The 9,255-nt window shown below is 48.3% G+C and overlaps 1 protein-coding gene and 1 long non-coding RNA gene across 2 annotated transcripts; both read left to right on the forward strand.

Moving 5' to 3' along the window:
* The first annotated feature begins 2,783 nt into the window (after positions 1-2,783).
* LOC136502538 (uncharacterized) lies at positions 2,784-4,269 on the forward strand. The gene is made up of 2 exons (XM_066497806.1): positions 2,784-3,861; positions 4,127-4,269. The coding sequence occupies exons 1-2, from the start codon at positions 3,057-3,059 to the stop codon at positions 4,132-4,134; spliced, it is 813 nt and encodes a 270-aa protein (XP_066353903.1). The 5' UTR covers positions 2,784-3,056; the 3' UTR covers positions 4,135-4,269.
* Positions 4,270-4,529: 260 nt separating this feature from the next.
* On the forward strand, positions 4,530-6,532 carry LOC136502539 (uncharacterized). Its single transcript, XR_010770619.1, has 4 exons — positions 4,530-4,889; positions 5,282-5,449; positions 6,014-6,133; positions 6,213-6,532. It is a non-coding gene; the product is annotated as an uncharacterized lncRNA (long non-coding RNA).
* The last annotated feature ends 2,723 nt before the right edge of the window (positions 6,533-9,255 follow it).

Below are 9,255 nucleotides of genomic sequence, written 5' to 3' on the forward strand. Positions count from 1 at the left end.
CTCTTTATAGTGCGGAGGATCCTAAACTCAAAACAAAATATAAAATCCCTGGAGAGCGCTTTGAGTTCGTCCACCTTTACAACTTCAAGAATTGAGGGATACCATTTCATCTTTATCAACTCTTTGAGTCTTTCATGGGACTAATAGTTAGTCCCTAATTTGGATGTCATCAATACACCAAAACCCACATAGGGGGCAAACCCGCCTCGGTTAATGGACAAAAAAACAAGAGCCCACTGGCGAGCCTGTTTCTAAGCCCACCGGCGAGCTTAATCCTAGCCCCAGAGCTAGATCCACGCCCACACCAATGTTGGCCGCCCTCCCTGCTCCCGTCACGGCGTCGTCCAGATCTGGCCCTGCTCCAGAGTCCCGCCATCGGATCTACCTCTACTCCACTGGATCTGCCTCTGCTCCACTAGATCTGCAAAAGGGGAGGGGGACAGTGAGGGAGATGAACAGGTGGATCTCCAAACCAGCGAATCTGCTCCAAATCTCTGGATTGAGCCCGCTGCCGCGCCCCTGCCCGCCTCTAGATGCGCCCCTGCCCCTGTTCCAAACCTCTGGCTACAGATCTGCTCCTTTCGCCTAGGCCCGGCCCCTATGTGCCACCGAGCCGTGCTTGCCACCGCGCACATCTCGTTGCGCGGCCCCATGCCGCCACGGCCACCGCGTCGGCGTGTCCCCGTACCGCACCGCGCGTCCGAGAGAAGGAGGGAGCACTGGAGAGAGGGATGGAGCGCCGAGAGAGAGAGAGAGGGAGGGAGGGAGGCACCGGGAGAGAGGGAGGGAGCGCCGGGCGTGTAAGGGAGGGAGGGAGCGAGCGCCGGGAGGGAGGAAGTGGAGAGCGGGTACGGCTGGGAGAGAGGCCCGAGGAGAGTGAGCAACTAACCCTTAGTCTTTGTTATATACGAGCCCAGAAGAATAATGGATATGGGCTTTGTCTGGGCTAGGACCTGGGCTACTATTTATCGAGACAGGCCTTATAATGTTACCGCCACAGTTAATTTATTAACCAAGGCGGTCGTGTTAGGTTGCCCGCCTCGATAAATCGATTTTGTGAGGCGGTTGACTGAGACCGCCTCGGTTAATAAAAAAATGACCGCCTTGGTTAATACCATGCATTAACCGAGGCGGTTTAAAAGCCCGCCCGCCTCCGAATCCAATTTCAAAACGTCTCGTAAAATCTTTTTGTGTAGTAGTGTGGAGGCAGCGACCCGGCGGTGCTTGTAGGCAGTGGCTGCACGGCAGCCGCACGCAGGGGCAGGGAGGCAGTGGCCTCGCACCACGCCTTGAACGGCCGGTAGCCGAGCGCCGCAACTTGCAGGGCCGGCAACCGTGCCGCCGCAACTCGTAGGCAACCGTTCGCCAAAACCAGGAGAGGGCAGCCGCACGCCGCATATGGTAGGGCTAGCAGTCGGACGTCTTAATTGTAGCATTATTTGCCCCGTTCGGCTCGCTGAATTTTGGCTGAAACTGGCTGGAAAACACTGTTCTGGCTGAATGGTTGCAAGAGATAAACACTGTTCTGGCTGAAAAAAAAAAGCCGAACAAGTCGGTTTCTAGGTAAGCCGAACAAGTCGGCTTCTGGGCAAGCCGGCAACGTTGAGCTCAAAGGAAAATGATGTATCTATTCTGTGTGTTTCTGGAACTTTCGTTCAAAAGAATGTAAAGTGTAGTTTAGCAACGTTGAGCTAAGGAAAATGATGTATCTATTCTGTATGTTTCTGGAACTTTCGTCCAAAAGAATGTAAAGTGTAGTTTAGCAAAATAAGTTATGTATGCATTTACTTACTCAGCTGAGACCTCACTGGGCACCTAAATAGGTACTTACTACGCACCATTAACCACACGCCGACCCACTGTTCATGGTCAGTCACCAAGCGGTATGTCTTTTTTTCAAAAAAAGAAAAATACTGACTTTTTTCTTCACTGACGGCTGATAAGTTTGGGAACTGGGAGGTAGCCACACGCCACAGTGCCAAGAAAATTGCATATTTGGAACTCCAAACAATCAGCTTCGCAGATTTAGGACTCTAAATATTAACTTTGTAAAAATAACTCTCCAAACGTTGGATTCTTGATTTTCACGACATTAAGTGTATCTCATCTCTTTTTGAATCTAAATACATGTACTTGGAGCCTAATCTGACCCTTTTGCCCTTCTGCTGGTGCTGCTGACATTGGTTGGCGGCCTTGTTGGCTTGCCTGGGCTGGCTGGCCGCCGGCTGTGCATGGTTGCCTGCTAGGCTTCGACATTCATGGCGTCACGGTTGGGCGCGGCCAGGCCTGTGGCCCTCGTGGACAGGCCAGACAAGGCCGGCACGCCCAGGTCTGAGGGCGACGCAGCCACCGCAGCCAGGCCTACGGCCGGCAGGGCGAGGCCTAGGCCCGAGGCTGCCGCGGCCGGGCCGGGCAGGCCACACGCCGGCGGGGGAAGGGCAGATGACGGCGGCACGTGGGAGTCTGCCATGGGCGCCGCGTCGAGGAAGGAGATCGGGCGGGCGGCGGCGTGAAGAGGAAACGATGGCCATGTTTAGATTGTAAAAAATTTCAAACCGATGAATAGTAGCACTTTCGTCTTATTTGGTAAATATTGTCCAATCGTGAACCAACTAAGCTCAAAAGATTCATCTCGTGATTTCGAACTAAACTGTGCAATTAGTTATTTTTTTTTACCTACATTTAATGCTCCATGCAAGCGGCTAAAAATTAATGTGATGGAGAGAGTGAAAAACTTTGAAATTTGGAGGTGATCTAAACAAGGCCGATATGTCGGTCTTGGCTCATGCAAGTGCATTAGTAAGACAGAAGGGCAAAAGGGTCCACTCAGGGACAAAATACATGTATTTAAATTAAAAAGAGATAAAATACACTTAATGTCATTAAAATTAAGAGTTCGAGGATTATTTTTATAAAGTCGACGTTTGAATGCGAAGCGTGTTGTTTCCACAGTATACAATTTTCTGCAAAGTGCCACACCTACTCCGGCGAGCCCCGTTCCCCCGAACCGAATCTCTAATCCCAAATCCCTCTCCCACAGCCTGCCGACCGCGCGGATGGCATCGACGTCGGCGACGTACCAGACCGCCAGGTCCCCGGCAGCGCAGATTGTACACCCTGACGAGATCTGGGAGGAGATCTTCCTGCGCCTCGATGCCGCGACTGACCTCGCCCAAGTCTCAGCCGCCTGCTCCTCCTTCCGCCGCATCGTCTCCACGCTCTGCTTCCTCCACCGCTTAAGGTCCCTCCGCTCCCCTGCAGTCCTCGGGTTCATCAGTTCCACCAGATACCAACCATTCTTCCCCGTCGAGCCTCCCCACCACTCCGCCCCGGAAGCCCGCGCGCTCGAGCAAGCCGCCGACTTCACCTTCTCCTTCCTCCCCGACCCCAGCATGTGGCGCTTTTCGCCATGCCCGCGATGGCCGAGTCCTCCTCTGCCGGCGCATCTCCACCAAAATCCAATTCGAGGATTTCGTAGTCTGCGCTCCCCGTGTGGAGGCCGCGCCGTCCGCCGCGGGCCGCTCATCACGCGGAGGCCGCGCCGCCTGCGCCGTCCACCACCTCCTCCTCCTCGACTGTGTGTTGGGCCGGCCGTGACTACTGCTCCTCCAGTGTGCAGTGTCCGCGCCTGCAGAAGCTCGGTATCTTTGTGTCTAATCTACGTCAAGATTCCCCGCATACCCGACGACCTACTGCCCTTCGCCGCAGACAATGGTATAACACGGCCTGTGTTACCCGTTCTCGCTCCAGCCGGCGAGAATGACGAGGAGGAATCGTTCAGAGTTATCTGGACTGTGCAGCACAAAGGCAAAGGCAGGGTCGTGGTTTTCATCTTCTCTTCCTGCAACCAGACGTGGCGAGGTATTATTAGCACGATCTGTTTGCCTAATGGATGTCATTGACCTCCCACCCCACAATCTTGATTGGAAAAATTGGTTCGGTAGCATCGAAAGATTGCGACCTTCGTAAAATACCACTGAAAGAGTTTGGCTCCGTAAAATAGCACTAAAAGTTGTCACCGTAAACTGATAATAGCACTCCGTCAGGTTTTACACTGAGGAGCGTCAATTTGACCTAAACTCCAAAAGTTAGGTGACATTTTTACCCTTGCCTTATCCTCGTACAGGAAAGTGAGAGCTGCGCCGCGCAAGTGAGAGCCGCGCCGCGCTCGGTTCTGCCTGCGGAGCGCCGCCTCCACCTGTCCACCGGCCGCCTGGGAGCTCTGAGGGCCTCCTGCGCCGGCCGCCGCGGCTTCCTCTCCGCGCGCAAGTCGCTCCCCGTGTGGAGGCCGCGCCGTCCGCCGCGGGCTGGTACTCGCGCGGAGGCCACGCCGCCTACGCCGTCCGCCGTGGGCCGCTCGTCGTGTGGAGGCCGCGCCGCCTCTGCCCGTCCGCCGGCCGCCTAGGAGCTCCGAGGGCCTCCTACGCCGGCCGCCGTGGCTTCCTCTTCGCGCGCAGGCCGCTCCCCGTGTGGAGGCCGCGCCGTCCGCCGCGGGCCGCTCATCACGCGGAGGCCGCGCCGCCTGCGCCGTCCACCACCTCCTCCTCCTCGACTGTGTGTTGGGCCGGCCGTGACTACTGCTCCTCCAGTGTGCAGTGTCCGCGCCTGCAGAAGCTCGGTATCTTTGTGTCTAATCTCGGCCCCGTCTGTGACGTCTCCATTTTTTCGGAATCTCTCGAGTGTCTCGACTACAGCGTCTTGGACACCGGGAAGCTGGAGATCAAATACCCAATGCTCAAAGCCTCCACCAGTTTGCTGTGTCCGGGCGTCATCTTCGGTCACTATATATCATGCACTCGACCTTTCTTGGAATACTCATATCGTCCACGTGACTGATGGAGAGATATGATTCTGCCAAGGGGCTGATAGTTTCTCTCGCACTTCATCGGGTAATTTGTTTATGCACAAAATTTCATGACAAATTCAATGTTACATGTTATGTCTGCAAACTAGAGAAAAGATTTTACAATTTTGTAAAAGGTAGCCAAGCTGAACACAATGTAAAACTTGATAATTTTGGACACAACTTAGTGAAAACCCCTGCTGCTTGCACTGAAGCCATTACTTCCCTATCTTTAAGAACCGTAATAGCTATTCTGAAGACACGAGTTAAGAGCAACTTTTCTATCATTCTATTCTTATAATTCATCAATAGGGCCAATGTTAATTACTTTGTTTCAAGAATTAGAGCTGAAACATTGGTAATTTTGCAAATAAAACTACTGATAATTTGCTGATTTCATCTTCTCATTAAACTTAATGAAAATTGTGCATATGGCAGGAAATAGCTGGATATGTGACCTTCCTGCAGGAAATGGATAAGCTTCCAATATGTGAATCCCTTATTATTAATTTCATGGCGAATCACCATGCTCTTCTGGCAATGATGTTTCATCTCCTTAGGAGATGCAGCTGTATCAGGAAATTGAAATTATTTCTTGATCCGAAGGTACTTCTAAGCTTTTAGCTTTGTGTGCGACTATATCTAATTTGTTGCAGCAATTCTATGTATTTTGAATCATGCGATCTCAGCTATCAAGGAATTTAGCCATAAGTCTGCACTCACAGTATATCATAAACTAATATTTTATCACACTGGCAAGGCTTTCTAATGGGCAAATCAAAAAAAAAATTTATCATGTAACTTTTACTGTTTTACATGAAGGTAAGTATAAATTAGTATATTAGAACTTGTTAGTTATAAAATATATAGTTATATAATAAATAAATTAGATTACAGCTCTACATTTCTCCAGCTCTACAATTTCAATAGTTCAACACATTCTGAATTCTTCACATATTACACGGTTTTAGTGTTGACAGGTCTTACCATTTTGTTTTTGTGAAAACATATAAGTCTGTAGGTGAAGTTGAAGCAAAATAACATTGTCAAAACATCAGTGTGTTCGGTTTATCTCATATCATCAACAGATAAAATGAGATATGTACCACAAAATCGATTTCTTTTTTTTTTCCACATGCAAAATGATTTGATTACATTGCTGTTCTGTAGTAAAAGAAAGGGATGATGTGGTACTTCAAAATGCAAGAATGCTTCCAAAAAGTCCAAGAAGAATGCTACAGGAACCTCTACTTCTTCTGAGCCCCCTACTGAACTTGCTGTTGAACCTAGGTAAGTTGAACTTCAAGTTTCATGTTTTAGCTAAATTACCCTACATGCAAAATGACTTGATTACATTATTGTTATGTAGGAAAAGAAAGGGAGGAGGTGGTACTTCAAAGAATGATACAGGAATAACCTCTACTTCTTTAGTCACTCAATCACCTGGTATAGCTACTTCCTTAGCCATCCAAGCACCAGTTAGTCCAGGACCAACAACAAAAAGGATGGCAGCTTCTGTTTCTACACCAACAAGACCACTAGGCACACCAGTGAGTCCAAGACTAATAACAAGACGAATGGCAGCACAACTGGATACATCACCACGAGGCATTGCTAGGAGGGTCATCATAAACTAGGCTAGTGTGATTCTGAATCATTTTATTGAACTGTTGCTGTATGAAAAAGTCATGTACTGAACCTATTTTGGGCATGTGTTGTTCTACATTTGTTGGACCAGACCAATATGGTTCCTATACTATGAACGTATTTGGCCATGTGCTTGCAAGATGTGTTGGTCAATATTAGTCCATGTGTTGAACCAGAATATTTTTCTTGTGCTTGGTCAATATTTAGTACATATGGTGATTTGTATGTGTTGAAATGCTATCAGTTCATGCCCTGTACTTCATTCTTATGTTTTTAGAGCTTCTGTACCGATTTGGGGCTCGATTCTTATGTTTTTAAAGCTCTTGTACCGGTTTGGGGGTATTTTGGTCTAAGTTAACAGACCTAACGCTTAAATCTAACAAAATGGTACTTTCAGTTCACGTGTGCACCTTTTAGTGGTATTTTACGGGACCGATGTCTTTCAGTGGTATTTTACGGAAGTCACGATCTTTCGATGCTCCAGAACCAATTTTCCCATCTTGATTCAATGCGTGCCATTATCGGGGCACAGGAAGGCAGACTCGGGTTCTTAACTATTGCTAATGGCACAATTGACCTGTATTGCAAGAATTGGCAAAGCAATGGTGTTGGCGCACAAGAGTGGCAGTGGCAGCATGACAAACTGATTCCATTGCCCAAAGACTCTGGGATCAGCTATACTTGGACCATTGTGGGCACAGTAGGGCGTTACTTAGCTCTACGAGGGTCTCATCAAATTTGTCATGAGTTGCGAAAGTCTGAATATTTTGTACTGGACACCAAGACATTGCTTCTTGAGAAGGTCTGCACCTCGAGCAATGTAGTGTTCCTTGGTATTCCTTATGCAAGATTTCCACCACCGTTCACACTGCCAAGCATATGAAACGGTAAAACTGTCCTCCATGCCATCCTAATTGTTACCTAAGTGCAGTTGCTGCTGGCATATCCAAAATTTTCTCACATCCTTTGGTGTTTTGGATTATTTTTTTTTCCTATCATGATATGTTGCTTTGGAAGCTAACCAAAATACATAACGTATTAGGAAAATTCTGTAGCATTTTGCGACCAACTAGTTGTTACAATCAATATCTTCGTATTCAGATATCTTGCTCCAACAAAAGTTGCCACTTTCGGACATTCGTGTATCCTTATGACGATCGTGTATCCTTATGACAATCGTGTATCCCATGTGTATCACTCTTTTTGAAAAGTGAAGTATTTGACTGTGGGGGATATGATCCCTGGTATCCACAATCATCAGAGGTGGTTCAGCCCACAAGATCAAGGCGTGCACCGTAAGACTACAATAAGGAGGTGTTTGGATCCGGTGACTAAAATTTAGGAGGTGTCACGTGAGGGTGTCGCATAGGATGTTCGGATACTAATAAAAAAACAAATTACCGAATTTATTAAGCCTAATTAATCTATCATTACTCATTAGCATATGGTACTTAGCACTACATTGTCAAATCATAGACTAATTAGGCTTAAAAGATTCGTCTCGCAAATTAGTCGCAAGCTGTGCATTTTGTTTCGTAATTAGTCTATATTTAATACTCTATGCATGCGTCCAAACATCCGATGGGTAGCGACTAAAATTTAGGAGGAGAAACTAAACGCTCCCTAAGATATTGTATAGTATCAAATAGGATATTTTCTTTGTAACCCTACCCCTCCAGAGCATATAAGGAGGGGCAGGAGTTCCTAGTCGATATCCCCATACGGATCCTAGGCCTAGTCTAAGGCATCTGATGACAGACAATATCATACGAAGTCAATACAATCCAACAGACCACAGGAGTATGGTATTACGTCGTGCTGATGGTCCGAACCTGTCTAACTCTTGTGTCCCTGTTGCCTTCTTGTTCTCGATTACACGCATCTCTATCGATCAATCTACCTTCGTGGGATACCCCTCAGAGGACTACCGACGATATTCTGTCGACAGTTGGCACGCCAGGTAGGGGTGTGCATGTTGTTTCTACGACGAATAAGATGGTATGTTTTGTAGGCTCCTCGTCCTTCCTACATCCCGGCCAGATCTTTACGGTCGGATCGATCTCTTGGGTCATCAATGCTGACGGAGATGGAGAGATCATCGATCCGGTGCAGATCGATTCTGCGCCGGCCACGTCAGCCCCTGCAACGGCAGATCCGATCTCGGAACCACCTCTGAGGTCGCCTTCACCAATAGCTCGCCGCCAGCTGCCCCGCTACTCGAGGAAGCTGGTCGACAACGACGATCTGATCGCATCCATCGATCAGGTTGGTCAAAAGCTCGCCGACCACCTAGGGACAACAATAACACCTTCCAAGATCACGACAAAGTGGTAGCCACTATCTTTGGGGGCCTCACCGCCATCGAGAACAGAAGAGATCGAAAACTCACCGCCCGCCGGGTGCTCGCCGTCAACGCCGACCAGATAATGCCATACGCCGCCGACCAGACGTTCTATCTAAAGCTAAGTCACGCTTTAATATTTTTTTAAATATTCTCCAACCTTCATATATCTCCATGATGTTTCTCCGAGCTGTTTTCTCCATGTTTGTTCACCAAACGATTTTCTTTCATGTATACCATCTTAAAGATGACATACAGCTAAGTCTAAGGCGAACCCCCGAATAGTCATATTGATGCTCAGATGTCCCCAGAGACGGCCCTGTCTCTGGCTCCTCCCTACATATGCATGAGTGTCTACCCTCTGCGTTATGGGTGGTCGGCAGCGGGTCCTTAGCAACGCTTTGTTCTTCTTATACACATATGG

This window comes from Miscanthus floridulus, chromosome 14 (genome assembly GCF_019320115.1).
Source record: "Miscanthus floridulus cultivar M001 chromosome 14, ASM1932011v1, whole genome shotgun sequence".
Classification (NCBI taxonomy): domain Eukaryota; kingdom Viridiplantae; phylum Streptophyta; class Magnoliopsida; order Poales; family Poaceae; genus Miscanthus; species Miscanthus floridulus.

Bases quoted from the DNA above. Each gene is read 5' to 3' on its own strand.
- LOC136502538 (XM_066497806.1), top strand. From the start codon at position 3,057: ATGGCATCGACGTCGGCGACGTACCAGACCGCCAGGTCCCCGGCAGCG.